Source organism: Ptychodera flava, chromosome 15 (genome assembly GCF_041260155.1).
Source record: "Ptychodera flava strain L36383 chromosome 15, AS_Pfla_20210202, whole genome shotgun sequence".
Lineage (NCBI taxonomy): Eukaryota > Metazoa > Hemichordata > Enteropneusta > Ptychoderidae > Ptychodera > Ptychodera flava.
The window spans coordinates 13,461,563-13,474,430 of record NC_091942.1 but is presented as its reverse complement, the minus strand read 5'-3'; the positions used below and the strand labels follow the sequence as shown (position 1 = coordinate 13,474,430).

The 12,868-nt window shown below is 34.0% G+C and overlaps 1 protein-coding gene across 1 annotated transcript in view; it reads right to left on the bottom strand.

Moving 5' to 3' along the window:
- LOC139151208 (VPS35 endosomal protein-sorting factor-like) overlaps positions 1-12,868 on the bottom strand; it is a 34,697-nt gene that overhangs the window by 14,683 nt on the left and 7,146 nt on the right. Inside the window, exons 9-22 of the mRNA XM_070723823.1 lie at positions 12,511-12,685; positions 12,117-12,164; positions 11,444-11,541; positions 10,461-10,537; positions 9,632-9,754; positions 9,107-9,153; positions 4,622-4,733; positions 4,290-4,406; positions 3,635-3,688; positions 2,618-2,761; positions 1,968-2,053; positions 963-1,043; positions 471-534; positions 249-347 (exon numbers count right to left, since the gene is read on the bottom strand). Of these exons, the coding sequence (XP_070579924.1) occupies positions 249-347; positions 471-534; positions 963-1,043; positions 1,968-2,053; positions 2,618-2,761; positions 3,635-3,688; positions 4,290-4,406; positions 4,622-4,733; positions 9,107-9,153; positions 9,632-9,754; positions 10,461-10,537; positions 11,444-11,541; positions 12,117-12,164; positions 12,511-12,685 (1,325 nt within the window). The remainder of the gene's footprint in view (positions 1-248; positions 348-470; positions 535-962; positions 1,044-1,967; positions 2,054-2,617; positions 2,762-3,634; positions 3,689-4,289; positions 4,407-4,621; positions 4,734-9,106; positions 9,154-9,631; positions 9,755-10,460; positions 10,538-11,443; positions 11,542-12,116; positions 12,165-12,510; positions 12,686-12,868) is intronic.

The following is a 12,868-nucleotide window of genomic DNA, read 5'->3' as shown; positions in this document are numbered from 1 at the left end:
TACAAATCCATTACAAGTGGCCGTTCTAATCCTCTTTCCAATTGGCTCTAGTTCCCACTGTTCTGGCCGATGCTGGAGATTTGGACGCAATCTCCAGTGGCAGTGGTTCAGATGTAGCAAGTCGACTATAAGTTAATGAGAACAGGTAAGAAGATGCAAAGGTGGAAACGTCACCTTCCCAACATCTGATTTTAATCAGACGGGTTTCTCCATAAATTTCTATAAGTGAAATAATCAGTTACACTTACATGAACCAGCTGTATCAAGACAGATTCCAAGTTACTGAACGATGCTCGGGCCTCGACATAGAAAGTCAACTGCTGTTCAAAGTCTCTTCCAAAAGAAACCTGTTAAAGATATGATGTTGATACTTAAGATTAACATCGACAGAACTGTGAAGATCAACAAGAAATGAATTCAGCATTAGTAATGCCAAAGAGACATTTGATAAAACTTGAATCTGTCTTTACCTTTCTTACAAATGAAGAAATCAAATTTCCAACCACTCTCTTCTCATCATCGACAGTCAGAGCACTACCGAGAATAACATTAGGAAAACAAGATATGATAGCTGCATAAATGCTTCAAATATTGCAGTTCTTCAATGTGATATCAATAGAGCATTGCTACACAGGAGATCATCATTTATCATGAGGAGTTAAAAGGTAAGAAATGGTGTCAATATTTTTGTCTATATGCAATTGTTGATTCCCCTCATGAAATTTGGCATCAACTAAGAACATTGATCTCATTATTACAAAAACTGTCTACCCTTTTCTTCTGAACAGATATTTCAGACTTTTACCAGGCTTGATACAGTAATCAAAACAGAGTTTGTGCATATTTTTTGTAATTAGAATGCAACTTGGTAGAATACACACATGTACATGAAAAAGAACAAGACCGTGTTGAATTTGTTATATTTTACAGTTACTCACTTCAGTGGTGTTTCATATACTTACTTGACACTGTCATGCATGGTCTTACAGACAAACATCAATGCATTGATAATGACAGGGTCACTTGTGCTGCCCTCGTGTGATCTGCTGAGAGAAAATATTCACACACTGTAATGGGGAATTCAAATGCATGCCCTTATATGGTGTTTTTTCATCTGGCATTGACGACCACACTTCAAACCAAATAGCTACATTCATAAAACCTGAAAAGGATACTTCGCTGACTCCACTATATGTAAACTCCATGTAAGTTACAGTCAATTTGCATACAGCCTCTCTGGATGGTGCATGTTTTACTACACATACAATCACAACTTGCACATATTTCAATATAGTAACAATTAAAACAGATGGACTTCTGGATGAATGCGATAAGGAAAATAGGACCAACCAAATCAATTGTCTACCTAAGGGTAGAAAATGTCAAACAAATTTAATGACTGCTTAGTAAACATATGGGAAAGTTAACAAGTTACCCTGCCATGTACATGTACATAACACGGCTCCAGACAAATATGGACGGGTTGTAAGTCTGCTGTATTTCATCTACAGGTACAACTAATTACATTATTCATGATGAACTGCAGAGTTCAAAACTGATAGGTCTGTGACAACACAACTGTGGAAGGAGTAGGATCTTTGAAGAACTAACTGACTATAGGAATAAGCATACTGTATCAGTGTTTCATCTCAGGTTACAGGTTTCAGGATCACACAAAGTTGGCTAGCAATGACCTATAAGTAAAACACTGCAGAGAAATCAGTCCTAAAATGGGACACACTCTCCCCTAATTATGCCACTATCTGATCACTACTGTCAGCCACCATCTCCCCTTTGCTGTAGCATACAGGATTGAACCCTGCCGCTGTATGGACAAATGTAGAGATATAAAATATCATCTATCCATAGTAAAATAGCAGGTGCAACAGATTTGAGGAACCCTATAATAGCCAGCATGAGAGGGCAAATTTTTACATGAGAAATCAAAAGAAGATCTTTGACTTTACCTTGTGTAGTATTCCATGATGGTTTTGCACACCTCTACCTTTACTGATTCTTTTTGAAGCATGTCAATAAACGGTAAGAATTTATCCTGCAACATGATGTCAAGTAAAATCTTTATTTAGGACACACTATGTGAGGTTTTCAAGTCTTCAAATTTGTCAACAGGCAAATGGAATGCAGCTGCAATGACCAATATTTGATTATACGGAGTACTTTCATGACAAAATACCGTAATTATGGTAAGATTGTAAAGCTGGCACTGGTATGCATACGCACAAAAGTGATAGATATCAATGGTGTTGTGGATTTAGTTTTCAAGTTCACAAATGTAAACTTACATTGAGATAAAAATTTGGACAACAGATACACAGACATCTAAGGCATCTATAGCATTGTGAACTGTGAGCAAAACTGAGTCAGCAGAGTGTAAGAACTTCTTCAAACATGCAACAAACTGTGCTGCCAGGAAAGGTTAGTTGTTCACCAAAGATGTGTTCACTCTCCTGGAAGAGGGGCCTTTGTATTTCGGGAAAAGCGGGCCAAAATCAGAGAGTACTGGCTAAATTTGTCTGATGTCGAGCTAAAAATGAACATACTGCTAGGGAATCCTGAATCAAACACACACACGCAATGTATAAAGACATATACTTACCATTGAGAACAGTTCTGAGAAATCAGTCACATGAGCCAGTACTTTGGAAATGACAGACTGTAGCTGTGGGTAGTAATCCTCAAACGCCCTGTCTGGTGTCATGTGTTTTATCATGTCCCCCAAGAGTGTGTTTATTTCTCTCTTCTGATTTTGGTGTTTGGAGGAGAAAACAAAATGAGTGAACTAAAATACTGCTGCAGATAATATCCTTACATTAGCAGAGACTGTGAACACGTGACATTTTACAACAATATATGAACAATTTGTCATATGTATCATACTTTATGATACGATCACTGATATTATGAGGTATCATAAAACATTAAGGTAGGATGCAGTTACCATAACAATTGCATGTATTGTTATGCAAATTAGCCAATATATATGATTTTTTTCCCTGGGGAAAACTCTGTGGGCACGCTCATACTGAAACATTTTGGTTGCTAAATGGTGGCTAATCAGTTTTGATGCTAATTAGCCAGTATGGCTAACAGAAAAAATTAGCCAGAGGAAACATTGAGGTAGGATGCGCCACAGGTACGGTATTCAGACTCTCAAACTTTCACAACATTCTTTTGGCCAACCCCTGGTTGGGGGATCGTTTTGAAGCTTATGGAGTAATTAAAGTTTTCAGTGGCGTAGTTTTGTGAAAATCAGGAATATTTTCTCTCCTAGAGACAACTCAGCGATGACAGCCATTTTGAATTTCAAATATTGCTAAACATTTGGTTATTATTTTCTCTAGTACCAAAATTTGCATGGTGATCCCATTTTTATTCTTGATTTTGAAAGAAAATGGCTCAAAGTTTGCCTTGGGAAAGTTTTAGCAAAAGTTTAAGTCTTTCATTTTGGGAGTGTGAACTGTTGACATATCAACATTTTAGATACACATTAGATTAATATTAGAATAAAATTGATATTGATTACACACACCTAAGGCTAAAGTTGATGTTCATGTCTTTACATACACGGTGTATAACATTGCACATTTACAAAGAAAATAGCAACGCTACTTACTGTAAAATGTTTGCAGGGGTACTCAATCCAAATCTCGGCACAACTTATGTAATCCTACAGTGTGGAAAAAAGCAAGCAAAGTGGCCACAGTGAGCAAAGTGATATGCACAGGAACCATGTCTCACCATGGTAACAAGACAGGAAAATGTCTTATTTCAAATTATTTTATTGTAGTCGGTGAAACTGTCTAATCACAATCAAAATTATTAGAATCATTGATATCAATTATCAATCTTCTCTTAAATAGAAACATATGATATACTCTATCTCTTTGGTGACAGAGTAAATATAGACAATGTACATATATTTACAAGGCCTAAAATGTATATGGCACCAATTTCACATAATTTCACCACTTGGTTATCAAAATGCTGAATATTGTTTACTATTTGAAATGTAAAACAGATTAACATACACATTTTCTTGGAATGATTGTGTGGAATACAATATTCGTGACATAGCATACATCAGCCAAAACCAGTCAATAATTGTCATATATTTACAACAAAATAGTCACAAGGAGGGCAATGCTCAAAACCAGCACATGTACCGGTACGAGAACCAAAGTATGATGTCCTTGTGTAAACATTAGATATAAAGACAGACTGGACGATTCATAGAGAATGACAACTAAATAACAGAAGGTGTCACTCACATTTGGGTTCTTCAACTTCATCACCACTTTCCAGACATCATTCAACACTGCTAATCTTTGATTTTCCGGTGGATTAGCCAGGACAAGATTAATACCAAGGGATCTGTATAGATTATGCTGAAAGAAAAACAATAACGTTGTTAAATATTCTGCCTGAAAGAGTTCATGCATAATCTTTATTCAAGACAATTCCAAGGTAAATGTAACTCTGCTGAATTTTTAACCCTTCTACCAAAATGGTTCGGTCCAATGATATCCTTCCTTATGGTATATTGGGACCTCTGTAACTAAGAAATGGGGATGGAAGGGTTGAAATCTCCAGAATACGTTACCTTTGGAAATCCAGATTCTTCACATTCTTTGATCATCTCCAGAAAATTCATGACTCTGCTTGCGATGTAGTCTGGCTTGAATGCTGACATGATGGAATTCAACAGCAAAGCACTGCAAAGAATATCAAAAGCATAGAAAACAATGAATTTATAAACAGTTGTCTACATTTCGGCTGAATCTGTCAGTCATCATGACAGTTGAGCTGGAGTAAATGTGACTTGTCAGATGATGTGAAAATATCCTGAGATTAGTCATTTTTGTGGCAGAGTGTAAAATGCCTGCTACCCAGGGGTAGTTACATTTTGGCATGGCAGAAATCGGTTTACAATTGCCTGCCCGGTGGACAAGCTGCAATAATTTCTGATATTTGGTTTGCTGAAATTAGAGCCAAATAAGGCATAGGCATAAGGATTTGAAACAAGTCTGACAGTTTTCAAGGCAGCACTCATTTGCCCAGGCAGGATACTCTTCAAAGTCACAAGCCTGAATGTTTAGTTATTACTTTCCCTGTATGTCCTGCATTGCAGTACATATACTCATTATATATAATTACAAGGCCAAAATCTAGGCCGAGATTATCTTTCTTACAGATATGTGTTTAACTTTTAAGTAATATGATTACATAATATTTTTATTTTACTTTTCCAACCAATTATTTTTACGCCAGAGAAATTGCTTCTGTGTTTAAAAGTGGCAACAAGAATATTAATATGACATGAACAATTATCAGTTTAGAATTCATGATAGTAGAAAGTGTTGATTTTACAAATTACATGTATCTACAAAAAGACCAATTAATCTCGTTTCTCTGGACATTCTCTATGATGACATGTATCTTACAATTATTGTACAAGACAATTTCTTAACCCTTCAAGTGCTATAATGTTTCCCATCATAAATTTACTGCAATATTTTACCAATTTTTATGAATTTTTCCAAAATTTTGTGACAATTTTGGACCAAATGGACATCACATTTCATTGGCTATAGTCTTGCCATCTCTAATAATAAATAGATATACAATTAAAGAGAAATCTACATCAACAAAAATTTACAAAAACATACAAATAAGCAAATAAACAAATGAATAAATAAATAATTCATAAATTTTATAAGTAAATTCTCACTATTATGGAATCAAATTTATCTACGTAGCCAATCAACATTTCACTGTGGAGGAAATCTTTGGCAAATTACAAAATCCATGCATTATTGTATTCTGTGACAGCACCTAATTTCAAATATTTATGTGACCAACATACATTGTACTAATTTCAGACCAAAAATAAACTCTTTAAAAACACTTCACATCCTGGAGTGAAAGATCCATCGCTTGAGGGCGCTCTCTATGCTCCCCTCTCGAGCTACGGATCTTTCATTCGACTCACATCCATGCATACGAAATATCTAAGCTTTGACTGATATTCATTCAGAGTTATCTTTTCATGTCAGGTGACAACAAAAAATTGCTCCTTGTAATTAACGACACAAAGTGCCTTGTCCGAAGTTATTTCAATTTTCAAGGCATTAGGTAAGAAAGGAAACATTTTGTATGACTTGTAGCATTTCAATAATCTTTGAATTGCTATCTATTTGACATAATGATAAACATGTTACTTTCTCAGTCATGCACAACTAATACACAATTAGCAATTACCATGTATACATTATCAAACAAACTACCTTACCAAGACTTCTAAATTTCTGAATTTTTACTTAAAAATTCAGGAATATCATGCTTTTTTTTATTACAGATAATAGCTCTACTTCAATGATATGTAATGTTTAAAATAGGTTACACACATTCATGTACATTGTACAAAGTACACTATCAATACAATTCAGTTCCTATCTCCTCTACTTGGCTTTAAGTATCACAAGCTACAAAACAACATTTGTTTACTTTACTACTAGAAAAGCATATTTGCAGACACATACAATGAAAGTACCAATCTTGGTTGAATATATGACATTCTTTCTCATCCGCTTGAATTTCTTTCCACCCTTCAAAGATTTAAGTTGATGAAACTCCAACAGTCAGGGTTGAGACTGACTCATACAGTATTGATATATGTAACCTCTTAGCTTTATTGCACATGATATAAACATTGAAAGACTTTGACATTTGGACGGATAAGCACGAAGACACATGCACAGAACCTTACAATGATATCCCACATGTATTTAGGTGTCAGTCAACCTGGTAAACCAGATGACACGAGGATGGGCACACCAGATGTAAATGACGATTGCTACATGTGACACTGGTTTTGTAAAGTAAACAGCAAGCACTTACCAATAAGCTTCACTGATGTCGCAAAAAAGTGCAGAAAAAAATGTAACGCAATATGAGAAATTTCAACATTCAGCTTTACATATACTGCATTTTAGATTGTATATCTGTCCTACAAACAATTTTTACCAAATCTCTTGCTGCCATATCATGCTCTGAGACTTGAACTTATCAACTTAAAAATGGGCTTGGATATGAGTGGTTGTCTGAGCAACAACTTTGGCTAATTTGCAAAGGACAACAGTGATGATAATGTATGAATAATAGGAAACATTTATTTCTGCCTTGAAACATTTGCAAACACAAAAGGGACAAGCAAAATTAAAACAAAAGCATACCATGTATGAATAATTAGATGTATAATTATTTGTTCATTTATTTCATCTCTTCATTTATTTATTTATTTATTTATTTACTTATTTGTTTATTTCTTTAATTACTAAATGAAAAAAGGAGAACTATATCACAATTAAAAACTAAATAATTCTCTTAAAAAGATTTTTTCACAATGAACACCCTTCCATTGTAACTGTCTTCAAATGGTAAAATTACACGGATAATTTATCACTTAGGAAATTTGAGGTTATGGCGATAGTTACATTATGCCTGCAATAACATATTAAAAGTCAGTTGATTCTAATTTTAAACAAAGTCAATGATCCTTTTCATAACAAAACATGTTTAAGGTGGTTGGAAAGGCTAGAGCGTCAGTTATAAATTTCAACAAAACTATTAAAATATAAAAGTAGTCAACATTCTCTGTGGAATAAAAAAAACTGGACATTTGGGCACAAAGGCATTGCAGAGTTATAGCCTGTTAAAACTTCTGATAAACTGACCAAATGAGAAGAAGTTGGGGAGTCCTTAGTGTATTATCTATGGTAGAGGTCCCCTAGCTTTTAATAAAATGTTTGAAAAGGGAAAGTCGTTATTTGCTGTTTTTCAGGAAAGTTTGACAAGGCGGTGCTGGCATTCAGAGTGAGTGACTGCTATTGTAAATGCATTTTTAGATTCTTTGAGTGTCAAAGAGGTGTCAAAAGTGAGATTAACCAAAAAAAACTGCTCTATGACTTCAAAAGAGGGTGCAAATATGGCTTGTTTTCAACATTTTTGACAGAATAACAGTTTTCCTACATAATTTTATACCAATTTAATCCAACTTTGAAATGAGATATGGACATGGAATTTTTACAGCCTATTAACAAGGTTACAGATAAGATTTGTACGGCACAATTTTCCTGTATTTGAAGTACTTTTTGAAAAATCACATTTGAAATTTGAAAGAATTTTTAATAATTTTTTGATATATAAATCCATGTAAAATCATAAAAACAAATTTTATTTACAAATCCTGCCGTACAAATCTTACAATAAATAATGTCAACATATTTATAACTAATTTGATAATATTAATACTATCCAATTATTATTAAATTCAAATATGTAAAAAAAATATGAAAAATTAAATTTTAATATTTACTGGTGTCATATTTCAAAATCATGGCTGCAAATATACAATTTTTATATTCTTTGGAGAAAATATTAACTAAGGGAGTTATCCTGAAAATTTGAACTAAATATCTTGATTCTAACACTTGAAACTTGACATTAACTCTGAGAAAAGAATTCGTGCAAAAATAGCCTTTCCAACCACCTTAATTAGAATGCTGAACATATAGGCAACTTTACAGAAGTCTTTGATAAAGATAGCAAGCAATACCATACCATGACATGTTACACTTAGCATTGACAATCTTACATTAAGGTCTGAGTAAGACCTTACTAAGACACCTCACTTTTATCTTACTGTTAACATGAGTTCTGAGAAAAAAATTATCAGGGTTTAGATGAGGATGGTCAACTGCTTAGTGTTTCTAGGGGCATAGATTTTTACTTCTCTGAATTTCCATTGGTGTACATTTATCAAGGCATTCACATTACTGAACAGCAGTAATCTTCCTTTGGTCTCTGCATTATTTTTCTACATGGATGCATTGCAACTGACTCAATAGTGTCCACTCTGACTACTAAAGAATATTTCACTCATTATATATGTTAGCATGGGACTGACTCAAAATATCAAGACAGCTGTGAATTGACCAAATATCACAAACTTTCAGCATTTTTGAGAACACACTACATACATGTTCCTGTTAAAGTTTTGGAAACAACATTTTTGTCTCTTGCTTACCTGTTGCACTGTTTCCTGCATTTTTCTAGAATCTCTGTCAGTGTGTCCTGCAAAAAGTTGGAGAATTTCTACAGTCATTTGTTTGAATATTCACCAGAAGAAAGAGAAAGCATCTGGTGAATCTACACGGAACTCATGATCATCAAACCTGACAACTGTATACACGTACAACATGCACTGTCTCTCTATATAATGAAGTGATCAGTACTATCTGATTTTACAACATCAAGGGATAAGCAAAATTGGTACCAATACAATATCTGAAATCGCTGCTGTTCTTTTTACATATATGGCAAGTTATTATTTATCCAGACTTAACTGTCATTGTTGTTGATAGTGTTGTTGTTGTTTTTGTTTTTGGGGGCCATATTTTGTTTCTCGAATTCCAGTTTTTTATGATATGGTACCATACTATCAAAATTCAAATTCAATATTCAAAATCTTGTTGTAAAGATATCTATATCATTACACTTTTGCAGAATATTTCAAACAACAAATTGTTTTTTCTGCACTTGGAATACTCACATCTGATGCCTGGTATGCAATACACTGCAGAATCCAGTCTAAGGCTGGTGAATACAAAGTCAGATATGTTGACATGTCCAGTCTTTGTACAGCTAGTAAATTCTGTACACTGTCTCCCTGAAGCTGATAGGACAAGAGAGAATTTCATCAAATCAAACATGTCACAATGTAAAACTACACATAATCATCACTTTTTCAATTTTCACACCATTACAAAGTGAAACCCACAGAAAGGCAAGCAGGTAACCCTGGTGGAATATATTTAGCACTACAAGTAAATTTGTGTCATGAGAATACACAGCTACAGAATTCAATTAATTCAACAAAACTTCTTGCTACTGTTTGTTACATTTTGAAATTTTATTTCATGAGCAAATTTTCATGGATTTATGGGCATACATAGAGCATTGACCTGCTCAATGCAGTTTTTAAGCTGAAAAAATACTTGTGCTTCGTTTAAGTTAATTACAAATTTTATAATTGTAAAGATACACAACTACATGGGACAGAGGAAAGTTTCAGCTCATTAAACCACTGTTTAGACTAGCTTTTCCAGCACTGAACCTGAAACTGAAAGGTGACCTTTGCATGCATAAGGAGCTCATTTACACTTTACACAGTGTTTTAAGAATTCTATACATCATGAGTACCATACAATAATAGGTATACATGTAGGTACAGCAAAATCAAAATACAGATCTGTATGTGGGATATTTCTGCATAGAAAAGTGGCTGGGAGTTCACTTTTCCTTTCCTTTTGTTGTGCCACCAAAGCACTGACAGAAACTGCCAGGAATCACTCGCAGACTTTGGATACTTAAACACTCACCTGTACATAGGTTCCCAAAAAATCATAAAAATTGTTGACAAGATGATCTTTGAATTCTGGTGCAACACTCATCCAACCTGCCAGAAAAATATACAACTTCTTTCTTTAATACATTTATTTATCAATTCATGCTTACGCACAAAAAAGATTCTTAAAAATGCATGCAAAATGAAATACAATCACAAAACCAACATACTTGGAAATGCATTGGTATATAACTTGTTTTAATATATTATGATCAATGCAGACATTTTATATTGTACAAAACATTTTTTACCATTCTGTAAAATATTGCATATTTCTGACAAAATTCATAATGCCACACTAAATTATGTCTTGAGAATTTTTAACAAGTCTTTCAAACAAAAGAATGATGTTTTCTTTCTCTTAAATTGTTGAAATCTCAAAAATGCTATACCTTGCATTAACGAGTATAGTTCCATGTAAGGTAAATGTGAAATTTGTCTGTAATCTGTAAACGATTTTTCATTTAAAAATATTTGTATTTCTTGTAATTGGAAAATTCAATGAAAATACGGATGTCCAACAAGCCATAGACTTTTTGTTTAACATTGCTATATTTATTTTCATTAGCATATTTTCTCTCACACTGATGTCACTTAATTCAATATGATATCAACCTACAAGGAATAATTTAAAATGAAAAGCTAAATTTCTGATGGAAAAGGATTTGACACAAGGATATCTGAGAACTCTCAAGATACATTAAGAAAGAGACAAGCAGAAAGGCATATGATATGGATTGCCAGCAAAACATCCCCTTTCAAGACTACACACAGTGGAAACTAACCATCAAGGAAGATTAAAAATACAAGCATGAATGTTTAAAACAATATGTAATGAAAATGTCATACCTTCCACACCCATTTCCCAACATATGGATTGACCCATTGCATTGAAAGCAATGGAGCTGACATACCAAAGACTAGCAGTGGAAGGGACATTTGTAATGGTACTCATACTTACTCTACAAAGGTACGTCCTGGCATAGATAGCTACCAAAGGATCTCCTATACCTCGCATCTGATTGGCTATCCTCAAGAGGGCTTGGGCATATTCACTGTCGAATTAACAAATATAAATGAATTAATTCCCCCAAAGGTCCGTAAAATTTTATGACACTGCCATGTTGCTTGTTTCTTCTTATAGGATATTTTATGAAAAATATCAAAGTCTTCCACGCTAGCGGTTGCCTACATGTACCTCATATGCTTGTTTCAAATTAGTACTACTACTAAACTAGATATTTGACACATCTAATGACTTAACAAACTACCACAAGATTCATTGTCTGTCTTATTCATTGATAAGACAAATTTTACACTGTCATAAGTGATCAGAGGCACTACAAAATGTGGCTTTTGACTTTCAAAATATTTGATCTTCACCATTCTGATTACAGATCAACCACTATGACTTGTATCACTGATGATGATGATACTGACAATGAATTCTTTCAGACGTGTCAATAAATTTTACTTATTACTGGCTCAAAACTTTGCATGATTTTACTGATGTACTGTGTAAAGGCTGCTGATTACTAAATTATCTCAAAATTTAAAAAATCACTGTGGTAAATGACCAAATATGTAGGCAGATCAATATTGGCATGTATAATATTTCATCTCTACATACCCAGTGGTGAGAAAGCTGTAACATTTCAGAATGGCTGCTTCTGTGTATCTGTATTACTGAGGTCAAGGTCAAACATTATGTGGGTCAGGTCAATGACCATAAGTCCAAAACCAGACTACTGATTGTCATCGAAATGCTTGAGGATCGTCATTTGTACCACTTTTAAAATCTGCTATGTACTGCACGTACATGTAGATCTACAGCATGAGCCAATTGTAATATATGGCCAGACATTCTTTAAGTATGTATGTAAGAGTGATAAGTAAAAACTGCAAACGAGTAACAGACTAAAATGAATGTATCAACAGAAAAGATGAAAACTTTCAAATACAATATCCCTTCATTACTGCCACACAAAATTCATAGTCTCTTGGGAAATAATACTAAAGGATACAATCTCGGTATAAGTTCTCGTATCGATGCAATTTTGAAAAACCAATTCCTGCACGTTTCTTTGGCAGACTCTGGTACTTGTTCTGGGGTGAAGTTTTTGGGTAGAGTTGTGGGTGTGCGGATGCCAGGTGGAAAATAGGCCGATTTCTGGCGGATACGTTCATAGACCAGATAACCTAATGAGATGAATTTACAATTGTAACATTACGATGAATGTTTCTGCATGCAGACTATCAGCAAAAATTAATTTACAATGAACTGAAGTACTGGTACTATTTTTTTAATTTGTTTAAAATTTTCCCCGATAAGGATTAATATTTTATCAAGTTTTCACTTGTGAACAGAAAGATTTCCACATA